This window comes from Brienomyrus brachyistius, unplaced genomic scaffold (genome assembly GCF_023856365.1).
Source record: "Brienomyrus brachyistius isolate T26 unplaced genomic scaffold, BBRACH_0.4 scaffold49, whole genome shotgun sequence".
Taxonomy (NCBI): Eukaryota; Metazoa; Chordata; class Actinopteri; order Osteoglossiformes; family Mormyridae; genus Brienomyrus; species Brienomyrus brachyistius.
In genome coordinates, this window is record NW_026042324.1 from 1,922,148 (window position 1) to 1,945,909 (window position 23,762).

Here is a 23,762-nt window from a genome sequence, read left to right on the forward strand (position 1 = left end):
ATACGCTTTGTGTTGCATCGGACTGCATGACATCAAGCTGTCATTGATTATTTTTGTATAAACGCACATCTTGCCATGGTTTATCTTGTACTGCTCTGTTTTCTGTTATATTGCTAGCATTTTTTACATTTTCTTCTTGCCAGGTTGGATGGTCTTGGTGGTGTTCTGGGACGGGGGGGGGGTTTTGAATATGTACCTTTCTCCTTAAATTTGCACCCAGTACTCTGCATACTATCGACAGGAGCCAGCAGTTTCAGGAGACAGGAGTTTCAGACGCATGATTAGACTTTTTATACATTTTTGTACATTATACTATAGTTTCCCTTTTATTATATTTATTAGCATTCATCAATCAAACCATAAACTGTAGTGTCCTGTGGAAACTTTAATGTAACTTTGTTTTTTATTTCGGTCAAATTCTCCAAAGAAGCAACAATACAGTATAGCCCATGCTGCCAGTATAGCCCTTCCTTATAAGGGAATGTCAGTCTCGCTGAGTGGTAACCCTGTCATTTTTTTTGCCCATTTCAACAACTTCATTTTAAAGGAGGTGCTATAGGGCTCTCTCTGGGAATGGAGTCAGCAATCGTAAGGGTATTACAAGCCCGCATTCTTACACACTATGCTGCCTGCTGCTCTCTTCAGCTCTGCATGCTAGAAAACTAAACCCTGCACCAAAGGCAGAAACCTTTTAGTCAAGCTACTCTTCCTCAGATCAACAAGAGTAATAAGTAAATGTTTTGCTACTGGAATTAATCATATTATCCTTCCACTATAAAATACGTTCAAAGCTCTCAAGTGACCTTCCATGTCATCTTCTGACAAGGGACATGTTTTAAACACTAATCACTTTTACTGCAATGTTACCCTCAATTTTTCGTCGTCCAATATCTTTTTGTTTTGGGGAAACAAACATCACCTTGGTGTTTTGTGTCTTAATAGGAGAGATAAACAAAGAGAAGCTGATTCTGCCTTACACATGTATCTTGTTTTGTGGCAAACCTGGTACCAAAAAGTCACAAAGATCTTGGAGACAAAAATGTATTAAGAAGACAGAAAAGGGGAAGTATACTATGGTGCACTCAAAGGTTCTTGTGCATTACACTCAGTGTCAAAGCAGATCCCACCTTCCTGTTTCAGATAATTTCCACACTATCTCTGGGAAAAGTGTGGCCATCAGCAAACATAACAGCATGTGCAAGATGCTGCTTTTCTGAATTATGGAAATACCCCTCAAAGCAGATTCCCGGCCTCCCACATGCCCTAGCACAGCATTTTCTGCAAGGTGCAGTAGCTGACCTCTCTAATCATACAAGGGGGAAGGTAGAAACACGATTCACAAAATCCTCACAGCACACTGAACATCAGACCAAGTGGGCTGGTGCCGCCTGTTGTGGAGGGTGAAAACAAAACAACATTTGTATTCACTTGAATCTCACCAACAGTGTGAAATGCTTCCTGTGAACACACAGAGCAGAACTGGGGTAACTGCACTTTTATTCTTAAATCCACAGCATCCCTGAGCCTGAAGTTACTGCATTACTGCAGTTATAAAAAATGCATTGGCTTTTTTGAGAGGTGAACACATCATTTCACATCATTCCGTACGGAGGCGATGAAACAAGACCCCAGGACAGATATCTAGAAGGGGGCGGGGGGCTTATAATCCTCTTTAGCTCTTAGCTCTTTTTACTGAGGTACAGTGTCAAATCGAGAAATTTCATCAAAACTGCTGGAAGATGATTTTTTTTTCCTTTGGAAAAACTTGCTAATATCGTAATTCATATATCACTCTATATAACAATCCTGTAGTAGATACATAGTCATTTCTTCAGCAGTTTCACATGATACTGTACATGTAATAAGAAAATACTGCCTTTTGGTTCCAGTTAGTTATGTCCTAAAATAAAATCTCCCCCTGTTCTCACCCATTACTTGTTTTGTCTTGCATCTCAATTCAGCCCTCATGTGGGTCACTCCAGCTGCCCCTCGTCTGCTCCCTTCTAAGTCCTGTATAAGAGTACCTCCCAGTCCTGTGCTCCCCAGTCCTGTCATTGAAGTCTAGTCTATATGTATGCTTGGTTCCTTGTTTATTGAGCCCTCGAGGTCTGTTTTGTTTCCCAGCCACTGCCTAAGTGCAATAAAAGCTCATTTTGTTTTCCCACAAGGCTTGCTTTGCCTCCAAGATTTCGTGACATGACAGTAGTAGCTCTTCATAGCATGAAATGAAAAAAAAAACGGCAGCTGAAGAAGACCCTTTGTCATATGAACACTGTAACTCCAAAAGTATTGCATATAAAGTATTTTTCAAACTTTGCAGGCATACTGAAGAGGTGACAATGAGAAAGTGATAAAATTTTGAGACAGACAGCCCCAGAACTGCAACAGTGCTGCATAGTGGTATCAAAAAAAGGATAGTTTCAGACACTTGATCTTATCTCACATAATAATTCAAAACTTTAGCTGATCTTTCCCAAATGCTGCAGTAACATTGTACGTGCGATGATCTAGACATGTTCAAATTTTGAAACTAAGGATGTTGTCTAGTTGGCTTCAATGAAGTCAAAGCAATGGTGCTTAGGGAGAGTAAAGAGAAGGTTGAGATGATTAGAGGCTTATTGTTGTGAACATGATCAAACTTCTTTTATTTGTCTATTTACAGTACTCTTTTTGATCTTGTGTGCTCTTTGCTGAGGAGAGTGAGCAAACATACAATTATAATGATCTTGAGCACAGCCATAGTGTCTTGCAGCAACCCATTGAAATGTTGTCAGAATGGTTGACCACTTGCTGCAGAATAGTTGGACAGCTCAAAGACAAGCTAGGCTTCTCGGCTATTTCTGAAAGAGGATATACAGCAATTAGCACAAAATCTATATTCCTCAATCTGCCCAAGTATCATAATTTTTAAATATCAGTATATATCATAACTATGGCTGCTGGTGCTGCTGTCTGTGCCATTTTTTTTATCAGCTATGCTTATCCATTCATGTGTCAATGCATGTTCTAACCATCCATGCTCTTTGCCTTCCCACATGTCTGGATGGTGCCTGGGGTGGGCACCATCTGAGCTTGGTGTCCCATAGAGGGGTGACATCCTGGATGGAACTTACAAACTGTAACATCATGCAGTAGGTACAGTCTGCCACCATACACAGGCCAGCATGGAGAACAGACTCATTGATGGACTATGGCTTGACCTTAATCACAGCCTACACCTTGCTTTTAGCAGGAAAGTCCACTTTTTTAAAATAATGTTAGCCTGCCCAGGTGGGTTGGGCAGCCAGTTGACTTTGTTTTTTTCTCCTTACGTGGGAGTTTTTGGTTCCTCTCATCCATTGTCATGTGCCTTTCTTTATTTAAATTCTTTGTCTTCCCTTTTCCCTGTTGTGTGTTACTCCTCTTAATGATGTTGTAATGTATCACAACACACCTATGTAAAGTGCCTTTGGGCGACTCTGTTGTGAAAGGCGCTATATAAAAATAAATTGAATTGAATTTTAAAACAGCATGCAACAGTAATTGCTGAATCGTGGCTTTCAAACGAAGTACTGTCCTCTCATAAGTAAGTCCAATTTTGTAAGGAAAAACAGGCAGAATTAGCATGGATCGACGAGTGTTGATTTTTATAGGTGTTGATACGGCGTAAATGTGTTAATATGTGTCACAGCACACAAGCGTATTTTACAATAGTTTTACAAGTGTCTCAGGCTCTGTCAATCATGATGGAAACAAGCTGTTTGAAATCTACATTATCATGTTATAGTACATTAACATATTTAGCAGATGCTCAATGAGATGTAGAAGACAACAGTGAAACTTTGACACACCAATCAGCCATAACATTAAAACCACCGACGGGTGAAGTGAATAACACTGATTATCTCATTACAATGGCAGCTGTCAAGGATGCCATTATATATTATGCAAGGGAACAGTCAGCTGTTGAAGTTGATGTGTCGGAAGCAGGAAAAATGGGCAAGTGTAAGGATCTGAGTGACTTTGACAAGGATAGACAAGTGGGTCAGAACATCTCTAAAACGGCAGGTCTAATGGGGTGAAGAAGGACCAACCGGTGAACCAGCAATGGGGTCATGGGCACCCAAGGCTCCTTGATCACATGGGAAGTGTAGGTTAGCCCATCTAGTGCTACTGCAGCACAAATTGCTCAAAATGTTAATACTGGCTATGACAGAAAGGTATCAAAACAGCAACTTGCTGTGTAGCCGAAGACCAGTCAGAGTGTCCCTGTTCCTCCCTCTCCACTGCCAAAAGTTCCTACAATAGGCATGTGAGCGTCAGAACTGGACCATGGAGCAATGGAAGAAGTTGGCCTGGTCTGATGAGTCACTTTTTCTGTTACATCAGGCGGATTGCTGAGTACGTGTGTGTCATGTACATGGGGAAGAAATAACTCCAGGATGTACTATTGAGAGGCAGTGTGATGCTTTGGGCAACGTTCTGCTGGGAAATATTTGGTCCTGGCATTGACATGTTCCTATAGTAAGCTATTGTGGCAGTTTGTTTTGATCCCAGATATCTGATCACCAAAGTCTTGGCTACATGAAGATGACTAAATGTGTAGTTGCAACATTCAGTTGGATAAATAAATAAGAAAAACCTAACTCATGTCTCTATTTCTGGCTACTTTTATTGAATATGTAGCAACTTTCATGTGTATGCATGAGCCATTCACACCTGGGCACAATTGTAATTGTTATGAATTAGTCAATTGCAGTTGAATTTTGACACTACAAACAAGTATACTTGAAAGGTGGAATGTCCAGTTTTATGTGCAAATGCACATAAAATATGTATGCATTCACACTGTTACAACAATCGATTGCCGCATGAATCATTTTTAAAGGTGAATGCGTATACTTGCGTACTAGTTACGTCAATCCCTGCGTGTACCCTTAAAAAAGACCCAAATATTCTGGGATGTGCCCTGGATGTTTTCAGACCTACAGTACAGAAGCCTCTGATTGTGCCTCCTACTGTACCTACTACTGTAAGCAAGGAAATATATTTGAACATACTGTTACATACTGCATATGTTTATACTGTAATTGATACAAATTGTCATATACTGTAAATGGACTGTGCAATAAATGAATAAGTATATTTTCAAACGTACATATAACAACAAGGACTCAGGGCATTCAAGTAAAAACAAAGTTACTATGGTTCACGTTTCCAGTTTATCCATCCACTACTCTTAGAAATTGTACAAGTTGGATTAGATGGGCAGAGCAGGTGATTTCTCACAGCACTAAATCTAAAATGCTCCTTGACATCCTCAGAAGTGTGGCCATGAGTTATTTCAAACTCTTGCAAATTGTGGAGTTTGCTTGATTTCACATTAGTTTCTGCAGTCGCAAAATCAAGAAAACCTGGTGGGACTAAATAGAGCCTTCAGATAGTAAGTTTCATCATTTCTTGTTTGGACAAATAATAATGACAATCCTCTAAGATGCCGAATATGTAGGTCACTGCTTTGTTTTCAACCAAGTAATAAAGCCATTCTCTTCCAGTCAGACCATTAGCATACATCCCAGCTACAGGTCTGCTGCTTGCAGTGCTGGAGAGAGCCCAGTGCTGAAACTGTCTGGAAGCCTTTTACAAATTGCATTGATCTCTCCCAAGACCTGCTGTGCACCTGCCGCTCATTCTAATGCATCTCCATTACATCGACATGCCAGGGAGGTGGCGCAGTGACAGTGACAGACTGTCCCCCACCTCAATATCCCTCCCGTTCTGCAGTGGCATACCGCTAACAATAATGATATACCTAGTTCATATTGATCTGATAGCTAATTAAAAATTGAGCCACACCAGTTTAACATGTTTGCTGAAAACAGCTTGTTTAAAATGACATAACCAAAGTATCAGTCATACAGAGATTTTTCAACTATTCATTTATTTAATGCAACTGTCATATTAAATCTTTCACAGACATCTTACTTGTTTCACACTGCACATGGCATACCACTGGCGTGAGGAATGTTTAGCTATTTTTCTGAAGTTTCAAGGTAACTGCCCTGAATAGTGTGTCAGTTAAATGGTCTGTTGAGGCTTTTTTCCCTCATGAAAATGGCATTCATTGCGCAGTTCAAACAGGTTTTCCCTGCCTTCTCCTGCACATCATGGAGTGCCATTCCTAGGCACCACATCGCCGTAGAACTACCTGTACATACTATATGTTGTTATGCAGCTCTTGTCCTGCTACTATGAGGTGATAGTAGCCTATAGTGATTAGCCCTCCTGCCTGCACACTGGCGCAACCATTAAACTGGAACTGGAAGGGGAAGTGTATGAAGAGCGTTTTTTTGGTATAGGCACAGGTTACACCAAAATCAATTGTCATCATCGTACCGCCACCTGGTGATAAATAAAAGGGCACACTGGAGAGCAGAACCCGACAGCAGATCCGGAGGAAGGTCCCACTACTCCCCGACAAAAGCTAGACCTACCTCTGCAAATGGTGCCGTTGCCCACATAGCCAGGCTTACAGGTGCACGTGTGGCCCTGGATGCTGTTGGTGCAGATGGCGTTCCTGTCACAGGGCTGCTGACTGCTGGCACACTCATCTTGCTCTACAAGGAGAACAACAAGGTCAATGTCTGAAGCATAAAAACATCAATAAAAAATGGAGTTATTTGGATATAGGCTTATTATTAAAGTCACATACTCTTAGTCTAGTGCACTGTAGATGATGGGGATCAAATTAAACCAAGATCTCATGAAATCACACATCGCATTGTCTGGATTGGCAGGATTCATTAGGAACATAGATATGTTATAAAGACCAAAACTATGCAAGACTGAACGAAAGATAAACTGCTATCGTTACATTAAAAGCTTATTATACTGTATATGCTAGTTCTTTTATAGCTCCTTTTACCTGTCATTAGAAGTTCTCAGAACCCCAAGGTGATCTTCAGCCATGCACACAGCAAAACACAACTTACAGAATCTATGGATGATTTTATTAAACAACTAGAATTTCCTTTGCAAAGAACAAGCCTTTTTCTTTAAGTACAGTGATACCTTTTTACTTTTTATATTTGAACAAAACACATTCATATAGTAAAAACCTATCTACATATCAATATATTCTAAAAATGCATATTTTTCAGAGGTAAACAAAAGCAATTGTACTTATTGATATTTCAAAAGAATGTCATGTAGCTTAAATAATTTCTACTATGGTTTTCATTTCAGCAAATTACAGAACAACATTATCAATCTAGGTGTCCTCTATGCTGCAGTTAAGGGGACATTTTAAACAACCACCCTAGGAATTGTTTTTTAATTTCTATTTAATTTAATTAAATTATACTGCATCAGAAAATAAAATGCAATGCATCTGTATTTTTCAATTTTCTCCAAAGAATATTTCCATGTATGGATCACTTGCAGTGCCTCAGCACATTACATTGTGGTGTTTTATGCTCTGTGTAATTTTCAATTTCCATTTTTCTGGTTAAATTCAAAGAGTTGCCTCCTGGCCTGTTCTCCCCCCTGGAATTGGCTGTATATATGCCAGTGCTTTGCAGAGAATATATTATATTGCTGCCATATGCATGGTATAGTTGGCAACAATGCCTAAGACTGTTATTAAACATTTTCTGGCAAGTCACTCTTTCTTTGGACTTTCTGCACCAACCAATCATGGTCCCCCATATTAATGAAAAGGAACATGTAACAGAGTAGGCAGACTGGAAAAAGGAGGAAGGTGATTTCGTTATCACCTACCTCCCCCCCCCTCCAATGATGTGGTAGAAGAGCACATTAAAGTGCCAAAGTAGGAATGCAAACCGGAAAGCTGATTATTAAGATTTTACCACTTATGCGCAACAATCTGCATGAGCCTCAGCTGCAAACAGGGACCTTACTATCGCACAACAGAAGGCTTATATGGACAACTTGGGGAAATCTGCTTAGATATAGATAGACAGGTATGATTATGAATTAATGCCCATGTTAGGATTTATGTCAGGATTTACTTTTGGCAGATATATACTAGAAAGACTGCTGTTTGACAAACCCTTCACCCCCCCCCATCTAATCCTTACTCCTCCCACACCCCCAACCCCTACAATTTCTAGAATTACTGGATGGATCAACTGAAAATAAGAAAGCTAAGAAATGTGTTTTTTTCCTGAATGCTCTGAGTCCTAGTTGTAACATGTAACTCTGAAACCACACATGCTCATTTACTGCGCATTTGACTTACATGCTAGTTTGCAGAATCTTTCCCCACCAATTATGCAGTTTTCTGTGAGTGAATGACTTAATGTCCAGGTGTTAACATGTCATATAATTCATATTTGTCTATTTATATTCTATTTATTTCTCTTTGCACTATGACCAACATTTTCTGTGACATAAAAGTAAGAACTGTAGACAGATACACCAATGGACACAATTTACTAAATTGCACACAATTTAGTGCGGCACGCTAATGAAATATTAAGTTAAGCTCACAAATCCAATGGACAATATAATTTATTCATGCTCTAAATTTGCTACTATGAACTCTCGAATTAAGATGGGTTCATGTTTTTTGTTACTTGTGATGTTGTCTAAAACAAAATGGACCTGGGTAAATACCATGAGTTTTACAATAGTAAATTTATTCACTCATATCTTTCTAATAATACATATCTCCCATTCCATCTTGATCTTATATTACAAGGCCAGCTACTTATGAATTGAAATCAGATCGAATTATGAGGTCAGGGCCAATTCTCTGGTTAACCCAGCTCTGGTTATCATCTTAATGGGGTCTTTTGCTATTACTATGCAGCACTGTTACGGTTTTAGAGCGATGGCTGTGCAAAGTTTGAAAAACATCCATCAAATAGTTTTTGAGTTATCATTCTAGTATGAAAAGTGTCCGTGGTTGCGCTGGCTCTGGACTGGTGCTAAAACCACGTTTGGTCCCCGGAGTCTGAGGAGTACAATTAAGGCATGATTTAGTACAACATCAACAGTTTTCCCACAGGGTAACAGACCCTTAGAGCATTATGCTTACAAAACAGAGCTTGTGAATTCAAATCTAATGAAGCACACATAAATACATAAAAGTAACCACATAATCGGTGAGGAAAGATTCTGAAATTCTCTTAGTGAAACAATCATTCAACCAATTTCCAGAGCATGTGCACAAAACGTGCTATGTACAATGATCAGCCAATCACATGAGTATTTTGTTGCACCAGAGCACACAAAATATGAAAAATTAAAAAGTGCAATAATGGCAAACAGAATGGAGGATTTTTTTGTGATATATCTTTAATTATATGTGGCAATCTATCTGTAATAATCTGTCAAATTATTGTCCAATAAATACATCAATAATGAAAATTGTCAAAAAATCATTCAATTTGCTATTGCAAAACATATTTCAATGTATATTTCATTATTTATTGATAAATATACTTTTAATGAATGATATATTGTAAGATTTATTGAAGGATTAATTGCAAGATAGACTGTTGATTTGAAGGATCAATGTCCATTAATGATTACACCATTCATAATACAAAGGATCGCATGGATGGACTTATATCTATAAAACTGAACGAGAGAGACATGTCCAGTAAAGTGTAGTTTAAGCCGTTGGCTAAGAGGGGCAATGCACACCAGCTGATTTCCAGATTGATTATATATTTCTATAAATCTTTATTAGTAATTGCACTCCATTCATCAACAGTCACTGTAAGCATGCGGCAGCTATTGAACGTGAAGTGCACATGCAAACATTCAAATGATTCTAATAAAATAAGGCAAAATTAAGTGGTGTGTTAGGGTGTTTTACATGTTGAACGAGTCTAGTTACAGCAGAGATCACCTCTTGTCAATGACACTACCATGATTTAGCACACATGGTGAAAGGGCTCGAAAAGCAAAAAAGATCAGAGAGCATCTCTGCCTGTAGATATCAAAGGTGTGTCAGACATCATCTGGTTTGCTCTTTTTGAAACACATTACAACCATAAAACTGAATTTCACATATAAAACTGGCTTTACTACAGTTACAGGCTTCCCATGGATAAGCCATTTGAAGAGCTTGAGACAGATCCTCCGAAAATCTTGACGCCACTTAGTGGGAGCGAGAGGAAGGGTGAAATTCACGACATTTGACCTTATGAAGCAAAAAGTCAAAAATTATTTGATGGATCTGATTGCTGCATCACAAAAAAAATATACAAAGGAAGATCTACGTCTGGTTTAATTAAAAAAAAAAAAAAGTGTCCTAAAAATTAAGCAGTAGCTCTGTGTGACAGAAAAGGAAGGAAACGTAGAAGACTGTAGAAGACACTAGGGGTCTGTCTCATTTATCAACCATTTGCATGGATAGTTTGTGTATAAACCGCGCATACGCAATTTTTTTGCATAAAATGATATTAATCAAATTCTTACTGTGCATAAAAATGTGCATATATTTACGCCTACTCCCAAGCATGCGTACACACAAACCCCTAGTGGCAGTGAAGTGTGACTGAAGCAAACCGATCAGCACATATGATTTGCACTTACTCCCACTTGATTATCAACCTTGTTAGACTGAAAAATAGAATGATCAAGTTTTGTTCACCCAAAGCATGTGCAGGCAGATCATGCTCATGACACGGAATCTTTCCAAATATATGGTACATGGCCAAAGAAATAATATATCACTAAATACAGCCTTACATTGAGACATGCCAAGTCATGTCCAATCGCATTTACGTCAGAGGTCCATAGTAAATAATATGGGCCTACACTGATAGAGAGGTGCCTGAAAGCAGACATAGTAGGATGTTAGCAGGTGTATGGATTAGTGTAACAGGTGCAGGAGAATGGGCAGCCTGCCAGCCATATAATGACCTACTGTCCATATCAAAATTGTAATAGAGTATGCATAGAGTAATGGACAGCTACAATAACCAGATATGATACAGGCACAGTACAGGTACTGTGCTATTTTGTTACATAAAAGAGACTTACTATACTGTACAATAAAATATTTCACCACAGCTTCAGACATGGTCTTCTTTCTCAGCTCTCATTGTCTGGTACTGTACACATCTTTTGATTTTGCCTTATTTTTTATGAAATCTCTTTTCCTTATAAGGTTTTGTGATTTTATATATACATTATTTGCTGTAGAGTACTGTGTGTACATTACAGTACAGTACTTAATGTCTTGCTTCTCCCCTGTAACTATTGAGATATGTCCAATTCACTTGTGCCTGGACTTGGTCCTGGTACCAAATGCAGATACAAGTCAATGAAAGCCTGTATATGCTTTACAAGACAACTGATGTGTCTGACACAATTCATTTTCCACCATTTACTTGTTGGTCTACTGCAGTGTATGACACATATTACTTGCTGCAGCCAGTTAAATGTAACCACAGAAGTATCTAACCTATATCTGTTACATACAGCATTAACGACATGTGTCACATGTCTCCTGTCAGGATCTGTGTTCATCTGGCCCTATCCTAGATTTATTTTCCCTGTTTAGGTAGCAGGTACTCTTGGCCATCCCATTTGGTGTTGTCCTAGTGTGTTTCCCTGCTCTCTGTGGCACTGAGTGGCTCAATGGGCTGAGCATGAAGCTCAGAAGCAAACATCCCTTCCAACATGAGTTTGAGGTCGGCCTGAGGCCAGTCTTTCTTTTTGGTAAGAATTTTGGATTTGTTTTATCCCCTTTGGCTTGCTATTGTTAACGTCTTTTTTGTCTTTGTTTATAGTTACCCTGCCCGTGACTTGTTTAATTCTACACTGCCAGGCCAAAAAAAAGGTCACCATTTGAATTTATATCAGCAAATCCTTAAGAGCAAATGACAGTATATTTCACTAGTGTTCCTTGATCTCTCCTAGCGTAGTTAGCCCTCAGTGTTTGTTACTGTGTCCTAGTCTCTAGTGCTTGTTAACTGTAATATACCCCACCTGATCCTTGTTGCACTCAGCCCTGCACTCAGATTGGTTGATTGGTTATGGTTCCTCTCCACCACTGTGGTTTGTTAAATAGTGTATTTAAGTGCCAGCTTTTGTTTGATTGTAGCTGTTGACCTGTGCTACCTATGATTGTTAGTTGTAGTTGTGATAGTTATTGCTTTTAGTTATTGTAGTTTTCCTGTGTTCCTCCCTATCATTAGCATTGTTGTTCACGGTGTTGCTCCCTGCCTTAGTTGCTGTTTTACCAGTTTAGTTTGTCCCCTTGCAATCCCTTTGTTTTCTGTTTCTCCCTTTCTGTTTGTTTCCTCAATAAAATCCTGTCTTGTTGGAGCTGCTATGTGGATCTTCCTTCCTTCGTCATGCCCCGCCATGACATCCCCATGCTAGCTCCTTCTCTTTCTCTGACAGGCCGCTGGTGAAGCTACAAAACAAGTCCTCTTTTTTTTCTATTACATCAAGCAAAACTACCAACTTATTTTCAGCAAAGTTCCCACTGCATGGTTTATTTATTAATAGCAAAAAACCGTTACAAGTATATTATGTAAAATACATTACAGACAAGCAATATACGTCTCTTCTCAATTTCCAATTCTGTAACACGTTCTCTTATTGTGTGGTTCGACGAGTATTATGTGGCAGTTATATGCCCATATATGGATACTTGAGAGTGTTTATTTATTTAAATTAGTCTTGCTGTGCACTGGCGGTCACATTTAAAATGCACTAGATTGATCAATCTTCCTTTCATACAGCCGTTCGTATGCATTACTGATAAATGCCAATTTGCCTGTGTGTACCAGGAATTCATAATCACACATTTAAAAACTGTTCTATTCACAATTTGATAAATAAGACCCAGGATCACTCCATTTGTTAAGGCAAATTCATCCTTCGCTTTTCCACATACGCTTTTGATTGCAGATGAGTGGACGTGACTTCAAATTTTGCCATCATGGGTTGGCTGCGGACGACGGTGGTCGGAGCACAGGTAGCCCAGATTTTTTTGTCTAGTGGAATCCTTGCACATCTGTGTGCATCAAACGTGCATGTATTAGATAATTGATTAGGTATTACCAGTATTGTAGGCAGCCACGTGGACTTTCACTGATCAGTGAGTGCATGAGGATGGTCGGAGGTATCTGCATATCTAATTTTTCATAGTGTCTAGTAGGGGTCTAACAAAATTTCATGCCACGAAATTTTGCAATTCAACTACATACAGTACGCATCATGCCTTCTGCCGTCCAAACATCATATTGAAATTACATTTCTTAGAAATTTCATTAAGTGTATCGAATTCTGAGCTATGCATTGTGTGTGGAAACGTGAGCTGAGTACGGGTACATCGTTATACCCCTACTGCCCAGACAATATACTGAGGTCTACGGTATTTTAAAAAGCAGTACTATCCCTGCATTTGTAAACCATGGTGATAAAATTGACCGAGCAGGGTTGTGGGGGTAATTTTGTCATAAGGATTTCAACTAGGGCTGGGACTTTAACGTGTTAATTTCAATTAAGTAATTACAGAAAAAATAACGAATAAAAAAATAATTACGCATTTTATTTGCACTATTCTGTCCTTGCTAATGTGAGTGCGCAGTTTTTAGCTTGACAGATAGCTAACAGGCTCCTCCAATAAACATCCAGGAAGCAGATCTTGCAGTTTGCGGTGTTTACTAAAACAGGCACTGTGAAACTGAACACATAATACATACATTACAACTCAAACAATACACAATAAATACTTTGCACTTACAAGCGGTTAAATTAACTAGCGACTAGCGGGATGCTAATATAACATTGTAAATCCCATTGGCGCGCTAGTGTTTATATTACCTTTTTCACAGATCGAACCACTTAACAGCTTATCAGGTAAGTATTTAAGGTAAGTAATTATACCATTTTAGATGGGAGACATAGCACTTTATCTTGAACTGTTGCTCTGTTTATTTTTGGCCAGGGATACTTGAGGGAGTTCTTGACTGAAACGGGATTGTTTGGTTTTTCTGTTTTTTTATCACGATGTTTGAAAAATGGGAGCAGCTGTCAATCAGTAGTTTGGCATTTTTGGTCAAAATTTCCAGTGTTATGAAAACAGTTTGCTCTGTGTTTTCTGCACTCATATATTGGTCTGTGTAGTAGCCTGATGGGAAAATAAACAAGATTTTGAAGTTTAAGCTTATGTATATTGATTCATTCATCAATCAAACTTAAATTTCTTATTTCTTGTGTCAAATATTGAAATGTGATTAAAATTAGATTAATTTCGATTAATTAATTACAAAGATTCTAATTAATTAGATTAATTTCTATAATCGAGACACACCCCTAATTTCAACATACTGTAACTTGGTATGCCACATTACTTGTACTTCCCAAGCCTAGACTAATAGCTTTAAAATTGTTGGTAAAAGTTTACCCCTTAACATTCACTGCCCTCTCCTGGTCTGGTGGAATATCACTGCCGTATGCATACACCAATTGTGACCGTCCATATCTACAGCCAAATGTAGTATGAACACAAACTGCCATGCACAAGATCGTTCACAGCCTGAAATTGCTTGTGAAAATGTTAAATATCAAGTGACCTTTATTCTTACTGTATTTACTCTATTTGATCTTTGATGGATCATATTAGCACTTCACAAAATCATTATATGAATGAAAATGTGCACCCTACCCCCGATAGACCTCAGATCAATCCAAAATTGAAACTGCACTACAGAGGGCAGCAAAACTGAAACTGCAAGACATCGGGCAACCAAGAGCAAAAACAACGCAGCTACTTTTGGAACACAGCCATCTGTCATCTAAACTTATTTTGTAAATCATTTTGCAAACTTCCCAGGTGAATTGTATAGGACAGTGATTCTAAAATTGTGAGGCACAACATGATTTTCTGAATACTATATATTGTATGATAGAGTTTATATTATTTTTTTTTCATAGGCAGCCTCCCTGTTTGACACGTTGTCAGTAGTAGTCCTTGTTGATTTGTGGACGAGGAATTGGTTTTCCCTAATCTAAGTGAAAGCTAAAAATACTTTTTGTACATGCCGTTCCTGTTGACTGCAGCTAATCCCTTCTATATACTGTAAATAAGAATGTTCACATTTTGCTCAGTTTGAATGGACTTGGACCCATATATTGTGCAGACACTCCGTATTGAAAAACATAATGCTGTGCACCGTTTTGAACCTGTATGGGAGGGAAACTGTGTCATGTTTTCTCAGTTTAGTATTTCATGTGCACATCGCACTACAGCGCGATTTGGTAAAAGGTCAAAAGAATTTGTGTAGGTCAACAGTTAAATCATTGTGCTAAAATCCTTGAGGGTTCAAATGTGATGGAGTACAAATTAATTGTTCCAGATAAAAGTATAAAATAAGTGAGTTAAATATACATCCCATGCATGGGATGGGGGGGACGACACACACATGCCTGTGCCCTCTCTGGGAACCCTTTTTTACTATTATGTCAGAGAAATACTTTCCAATATTTTAACCCCAAAAGAGCTCTAAATGATTAAATCACTAATCTGCAAGATAGTAAAAGTCTTATAATTGAAAATGAAATTGATATAGTTTAATGAGTTTAATGATTTACACGGATTATTCACTGTAGAGGACATGAGTAACACGCCGACTCTTATTACTAATCCAGCATTGTCTATGACTAATATATGTATAACTGAAGCTGATGTGCTACAAAGCCTAGCTAAGCTCAAGATAAATAAATCGCAGGGCCCTGATGGCATCTTACCTATAGTTTTAAAAGAGATGAGGGATATTATTTGCTGACCTTTGACTTTACTATTTCAGAAATCCATATCTGCTGGTGCAGTACCTTCTGATTGGAAGCATGCTAATATAATGTGCATAATCAAAAAAGGGGATAGAAGTAATCCATCAAACTATAGGTTAATTAGTTCAACTTGAATGAATGACAAAGCAATGGAAGCTATAATCCAAACAGAAATGGTAGATTACCTGGATTCAAATAACATTCTGAGGGACAGCCAACATGGAATTAGGAGAGGTAGATCCTGTTTAATCTACTTGACTTCAAGGGGGGACATGATGAGGATGGAGGGTGGAGTACTCTCTCCGGGTTGGGTAGGAGGTCCTTCCCCAAGTGGAGGATTTTAAGTATCTCGGGGTCTTGTCCGCGAGTAAGGGAAGGATGGAACGGGAGATCGACAGGCGGATTGGTGCGGCGTCAGCAGTGATGTGCTGCATCCATCTGTTATGATGAAGAAGGAGCTGAGCCAAAAGGCAAAGCTCTCGATTTACCAGTCGATCTATGTTCCTACCCTCACCTATAGTCATGAGCTATGGGTAGTGACTGGAAGAACGAGATTGTGAATACAAGCGGCCGAAATGATTTTCCTTCACAGGGTGGCTGGGCTCTCCCTTAGAGATAGGGTGAGGAGCTCGGTCATTTGGGAGAGACTCAGAGTAGAGCCGCTGCTCCTCCACATTGAGAGGAGCCAGATGAGGTGGCTCGGGCATCTGCTTAGGATGCGTCCTGGACGCCTCCCTGGTGAGGTGTTCCGGGCATGTCCCACTTGGAGGAGGCCCCAGGGAAGACCCAGGACACGCTGGAGGGTCTATGTCTCTCGGCTGGCCTGGGAACACCTTTGCGATTCCCCCGGAGGAGTTGGATGAAGTGGCCGGGGAGAGTGAAGTCTGGGTTTCCCTGCTGAGACTGCTGCCCCCACGACCCGACCTCGGATAAGTGGAAGATGATGGTTGGATGGATGGATGGATGAAATATGAACGTTCTTATTTAAAGTATGTACACAGAGTTAATCAACAAGAACAGTATTTATAAATCAAAGGATTTTAAATCTTATCTTTTTCACTTAGAGTATACCAATGCTTTGTTCACAAAACAACAAGGTATACTAGAGAACAAATGACAAATGATCTTGCTTGATGGCTGAACTCACATTCTGAATGGTTAAAGGTTGGTAATCACTCTCCTTTTCAGACATTCTCAGACAGACATACATTTCTATTCATATCTTTCTGGAGACCATCCATTCATTTCTATGGGTAAAACCCTAATCCCAACAATGACAAGCTTAACCCCTACCCAGCCCTAACCTTAACCAAATGTAATCAAACTAAATACGAGACTTTTGGCTATTTTAGCTTTTTGATTACAGTTATAGATTTCTATAAAATTGAGTTTTCCCTTATGGGGACCGAAAAAATGTCCCACAAGGTCAAAATAACAGGTTTTTTATCACATTGTGAGGATATATATACACAGCTGAGAGTGAAGTCCAAATGCAGGGGCAGGCCATTATTCGGTAGCCCTGGAGACTTGTCTTAATGCAATTAAGTTTACCAGTTCTGCTTTGTACTGGTTTTTTCATGTGTGACTACTTACTTGAGCTAGGTTTACAGTACGTAACAGGATTAAATTTAACCCGAGTGGGAATGAGGGCCTTGGGGGTAGGGGAGGGGGTTTGCCCATAATAAATTTTGCTAAACCATAAATGCTGCAGCGCAACAAAAATATTGCTGTTACAAGCCTTCCTTACACTATCCCCACCACTCCAAAAAACAAACACAATTACATTCTCCCATGATGAATTTTGCCGAATTCCCCATGATATATTTTGTAGACAGGCTGCCAGACTGCAATGGACAAAATTTGCTGAACAGGGAGGCTAGCAACAAAAAAATCAAAAACTTTATTATAGAATACCCAGAAAATCATTCAGTTCCCCACAATTTTACAATCACTGACCTGTATAATGTTCCTAGGAAGTTTGTAAAAAGGTGGACGGTAATATGTTTAGATGGTTGATGGCTGTGTTCACAAGATGGCGACTACAGGCATTATTTTCATTCTTGCCTGTCCTTTTTTGAAAAAGATACGCAAAATACTTTTAGAGTTACTGTGTTTACAAGACCAAGTGTCTTATATAGCTGCTGTTTCCTTCCTTTGCTGATAAACAGCCCTGATGCTTCATTTTTGGGAAACTTGTCTGAAAATGAAACCAGCTATAGATATTCTTCCTTAAATTGTTTGTGAAGCAATAATTGTCATGCCCGGCTCGTACGATCCTCGTGTGTGCCACGCCCCCCTGATTATCCACGTGTGCTTCCCTGTCCGTACCCAGCTGTGTCTAGTTATTTTTATCTGTCCTGTCTATTTGAGTCCAAGTCTTGCCTGTGTCCCTTGTCCGTCATTGATGTTTGTCGATGTCAGTGCCAGCGTTCCGTCCTGCCCTGCTCCTTTCGCCAATAAATCCCCAGTATTTCCCCGTATTCCGCCTGTCTGCCTGCTCCTTGCTCGCCTGCCCGAGCGATCACCTGCTTAATCGGCGCCGATCGTGACAATAATATGATTCATTCACTTAGCACATTCACTGAGTCGTTTGCTTTTACCCGTCCCTTTGCTGCCACTAACCTGCTTTGCATCAGTTTTGGGACGATCTGTCTCAAAATGCAATCATTTATAGATCGCCACCCATAAAATAAAATGTCTCTGCAAAGTTTAAAAAAGATCCATCAAATAGTTTTTAAAATATTGGTGGAGACATCGGCAGTAAACCGGTGCTAAACAGAGAATTCAGGTTGAGGGCAAAATACAGTGACCAACAGACCACCAGACATATTGCAAAGTGCAAAACATAACATGCGAATATGTACTTTAAACAACCTAATAGATCACAGGTGCTGAATTTATTTGAAGGTATGTTGAATTGGAAGTTATTGTGTTAATGGGATGAAGTGCTAAACCTGCATTTTTTGCTATTATTATGCGGTGCTGCTTCAATTTTGGGACAATCTTTGGGACAAAATTTTACCAGTTTGTCACCCATACAGTGTGTCATTGCTCGTACGATACTGTGTGCCACGCCCCCTCATGAACTTTGTGTGAATTCCTGATTGTTTTCGGCTGTTCTGCATTTCCGTCCGTAAGATTTGTGTATTTAGTCCGTGTGCTAGTCCGTTTCCCCAGATCCGTCCCGTGTTGAAGTGTGTCTTGTGTTGTTCCTCGTTTCCACAATAAAACCCCATTTTTCACACAATGCCTCAAATGGTTTTTGAGTTACTGTCTTATCAAATGTCAAAACATACCCTTTTTTGCTACCGCTGTGCAGCACTGTTTCAATATTGGGGCGATCTGTCTCAAAATTTTTTCAGTTTGAGTTCCTGTCAAACAGTTTCTGAGTTATCTCCTTACATATCAAAGCCTCAGCAGTGTCGGTAGACCAGTGCTAAAAACACATGAATTCCCTGAAGTCTGGTGAATACAATTAATGAGTTTGATATCAGTTAGATGTTTGTAGTTTAAGCCAAGATGAGAAAAGAAAATATGGAAAAAAAGAAATGTACTATTCTTGGAAAAATCATATTCACTTATAAGCACGGTTCTGTTTTAGCAAGAAAAAAATATTTGAAAGGGAAAGAGATTTACCTTCAAACCTGCCTTGTGAAAGCAGAGCCGATCATAGTGTTCACCATGGCAACAACCCAAACTGTTTAGAAACAACAAAACGAATCGATTTTCCATGGACACCCACTTCCACATGACTGCCAGCTTTCAGCTAATTAAAGACAGCTTTTTCTCCTACATAACTCACTTTTGCATATAACATACTTAATATTGCTTTGTTCTGCAGAAATTGAAAAAAGTATTCTATTAGCTATTGTAACTGTTCCATTTCCTTCATTAATTCACCAAACCACCATTGAAATGTGCTGGACTTAAAGGTTAAAACTTGCATAGACTTCTAATTATCTCTTGCATTTTAATCAAAGCCTCCTTGAGGACTGGTTAATGGCATTTTCAGTGGAACGATGAATGTCAGCTGCACTTCAATAGACAAGGAGGATTGGGAGAAATGCCTTTCGACATAACAGAACTCTTTCAGGACCTTGTGTGACAGCTGTGATGCTATAGATATTTGCCTGTATTTATTTGGGAAATATGTTTTTAGAGCTGTCAAAACCTTTCCACCTACCCAGGTTAACAATCTAATTGACACTGATCAAAAATATAGAGAAATTCTTTTTATATAAATTTTTCTTGATATACAATACTTTGTCTTTCATTCTCCCACATTCAACCAGTGTTCAAAATTTCTGGCATAGTGTCACATAATTTATTATGAAAAGGATACTGCCTGAGGAATGCATATGAAAAGTGAGCTCTTCCTCCTGATTTCTCTGATTTACACAAAGGTATCCAGGTCAATTGGATATTATACAACTGGCAATGATTAAAACAGCATCAGAACTGTATAAAGAGTTTATGTTCACACAAAATCCATGATGTCCTAAAATGGAATGAATTGACAGCTGCTCCCATTTAGATTCAGCACCAGTACTTACCAGTAGTATTAACTGTGCTAATGTTTGTCTCATAGCATATTTACTTATGACACAATATGCAAGGTGTGCAAGTGAGATCATTTCATTAAACCTAAAAATAAACCGAGAAAATGTGGCCTCGGAATTATTTTGCACTTTGAGGAAATTGTGCCACAATTTCCTCAAAGACTTTTCATCTCATTTAATGAAAAGCATGGTATTTTCCTTAAATATAACATACATCAGTACTGCATCACTCTATTATCTCATTAACTGTGCAAGCAGTAAAATAATCAGTAATGCTTTACATTAACTGTACCTTCAAAATGCTTGCATTCATAAAATGTTCAGTGCACCTTCATAATGTATTCATTAAGTACTCATAAATCATTCATAAACATCATGCATGTATACCTTTACATCCTAACATTCCTTAAAAGCTGTAATATACATTAATAACAAACATTATAATTGTATAATCATGTAATGTTTGTTATTAATGTATATCAAAGCTGTTAAGGGATGTTAGGATGTTGAAGTGTACTTGCATGCTGCTTATGAATGTATTATGAATGCTTTATGAATGTGCACTGAATGTTCTATGAATGCATAATGAATGCATTATGAAGGTGCACTTAATGTAAAGTTAACTTTTGTTAAATATGTTCATTAGTACTGCGATGGGCTGACCCCCCCTCCTGGGTTGTTCCCTGTCTCATGCCTATTGCTTCCAGGATAGGCTCCGGACCCCCCGTGACCCAGAAGGATAAGCGGTTTGGAAAATGGATGGATGGATGGATGGATGTTCATTAGTATGTAGTTTAAAGTAAATGCTTAAGAAATCTGGGCCATTTTGGAGAATTCTGTCATCACACCATTTTCTGTTCCAGCCACCACTAGGCATCTGCCAGTGGATGTGTGGTCCGTATAGGGCAGGGATATTTGATATACTTATTCATGAAAGCCACCGAGGGAACAGTTCCTAGCAAAGCCTCATTATAACCTCTGCTAAGGCTGTGATCCTGCTCTGGATATATAGTGTGTGGGTTTGCGTGGTTTAAGCTTTGCATTATACCTTCTTCACAAGATGTTTTACAAGGGAGTTCAGTGGCACTGCTTCTCTGACAATATGTCTCTTTGATGGAGTATGTGTAGCTGTCATATGTAGCTGACACCTTAGATCTTTGCTTTGGCAGTGTTCTTCATTCAAACTGTCACCTGCCCTCAGCTCTTAAATACACTTCGGTAGAACAGAAGAAGACATAAGCAAAGACAGTCAGCTTTCAGAGTTACTGGTACTGCCCTTTTGTCATCATGCTTAGAAACTTTAGTTTATCTGGCAATGCTTTACATTAAGTTTACCTTCATTATGCATTCATAGAACATTCAGTGCACCTTCATAATGCATTCATAGAAGATTCATAAGCAGCATGCAAGTACACCGTAACATCCCTTAACAGCTTTAATATACATTAATAACAAACATTACATGAATATAGAATTATAACGTTTGTTATTATTATGTAATGTTTGTTATTAATGTATATTACAGCTGTTAAGGGATGTTAGGATGTTAAGGTGTACATACATGATGTTTATGAATGATTTATGAATACTTAATGAATACATTATGAAGCTGTACTGGACGTTTTATGAATGCAATATAAAAGCATTACTGTATGAAGGTGCAGATAATGTAAAGCGTTACCTAACAAAATGTGTATAATATATGGTTCAGAAGGCAGGCTGGATATCCTTACTTGCAATTTCCTGTCTCAGCCTTATAATACAATGGCATATATTATTGGGAGGGGGGGCACAAATAAGTGAGTCATTTAGTTGGAAGCTACCCTTCAGTTGGGGGTGGTTTGTGGTTCTCTGCGTTAGGATGCTGTGACTGCACTCGGAAAGTTGTCAGTTCAAATCCCGTGGGCGACCCAGTGATTTTATTACTGTCTTATCCTACACTCTCAACTGTATGTCACTTTGGATAAAAGCATCTACTAAATAACAGTGAAATGTGAAGGACCGAAGATGTGTTTTAAAATGATATGAAGGGCTGAAGTGCTGCTCTGAACAAGTATGATTAACATACTTAAGAGTTGAAAATGAGGAAGGCAATTTCTGACAAAGATGGCAAAGAACAGCAGTAAAAGCTCCTTTGAGATGGCTCTTAAACCAATTACAATCTGGTTTATAATCAAATGAAGGATGCCAGACAATCTACAGCAATACTCCTAACTACTGTGCACAGTCGAAAGAGGGAGGATGATTTCACTAACTAGACAGGTTGAAACGAAACTCCAAAAGTTGGAAGGTCCACTTCACAAGAACTAGAACATTACATTTAGTTATTTAACAGATGCTTTTATCCAAAGTGACGTACAACTTAGAACACAGTATCAGAAAACCCCTGGAGCAACTTTGGTGAGATTACAATGCTGATAATGGGATTTGACCATCCAGTCATGAGCACATTGGCCCACATTAATACATTAATGATTTAGCTAGAAATAATTAGGAACCAAAATACACAGTCCCCCTGATGGGGGGTAAATAATAATTAGGTAAATAAAAATACTTACATGTGGTGATGGTGCTATTGACAATGTGTAATAACACCTGGGTAGTGGGCAAAGCTAAAGGGAAGTATGAGAGAAGTCCACCTGCCCTCTTGCAATGACAGGCAATGAGGCATGCAGTAAATCCCCTACATGAAACACCTAAATGGGCAGGTGCACTCAGAAGCCCAAAGTAATTATTAAAGCCCTTTTCCAACAGAGAGTTACAAATCCCCACTGCAGCCAATGAAAGGAACAAAACAAAAGAGCATTTCGGTGAAGAGGTAATAACATTGAAATTTGTCCTATTTGCTGGGGACTTTAAAATAGAAAATTAAAAAGGACTGAAAACTATCTACATATCTCAGCAGACCGCACATGTATATTCATGTTGTTAAAATTGGTTATTACCATATTGCTTTACGTTGCAGGTTATTCAAAATTGTTTAAGTGACTGGGAAATTCCCTAAACCGACTAGAGGTGAGTTTCCCAAAGCCTTCTTAACGCTATATCGTTCGTAAGTTCTGTGTTACAACATAGAACTTACGAACGACTTAATGGTAAGAAAGCTTTGAGAAACTCGCCCTACTGTAGATATTTTTACTAGAACACCAAAAACATTCCTTTCACTATTCTAGCAAGATTATTGCCTTTAACAATGATATGAAAATGACAACAAAAGCATTTTCTTACTTAAAATTCAAACGAGACAATAAAATTAAACATAAATTAAAACAATAAACCCTGAAACTAACTGAAATAAAAATGCATAGAAATGAAAACTTGTGGTTCTATTTTAATTTCAATGTTTCAGTTGAAAAACCTGCTTACAGGCTACCGGTCCCTCCTCCAAATCATAGTAAGTGTAGCCTATAATAAGCATGTCAAATAGATAAAATTGCA

The 23,762-nt window shown here is 38.7% G+C and overlaps 1 protein-coding gene across 1 annotated transcript in view; it reads right to left on the minus strand.

Annotated features, from left to right (window-relative positions):
- Window positions 1-23,762, minus strand: part of LOC125723490 (protein kinase C-binding protein NELL1-like) — a 217,441-nt gene that overhangs the window by 59,368 nt on the left and 134,311 nt on the right. Inside the window, exon 15 of the mRNA XM_049000104.1 lies at window positions 6,474-6,596. Coding sequence (XP_048856061.1) covers window positions 6,474-6,596 — 123 coding nt within the window. The remainder of the gene's footprint in view (window positions 1-6,473; window positions 6,597-23,762) is intronic.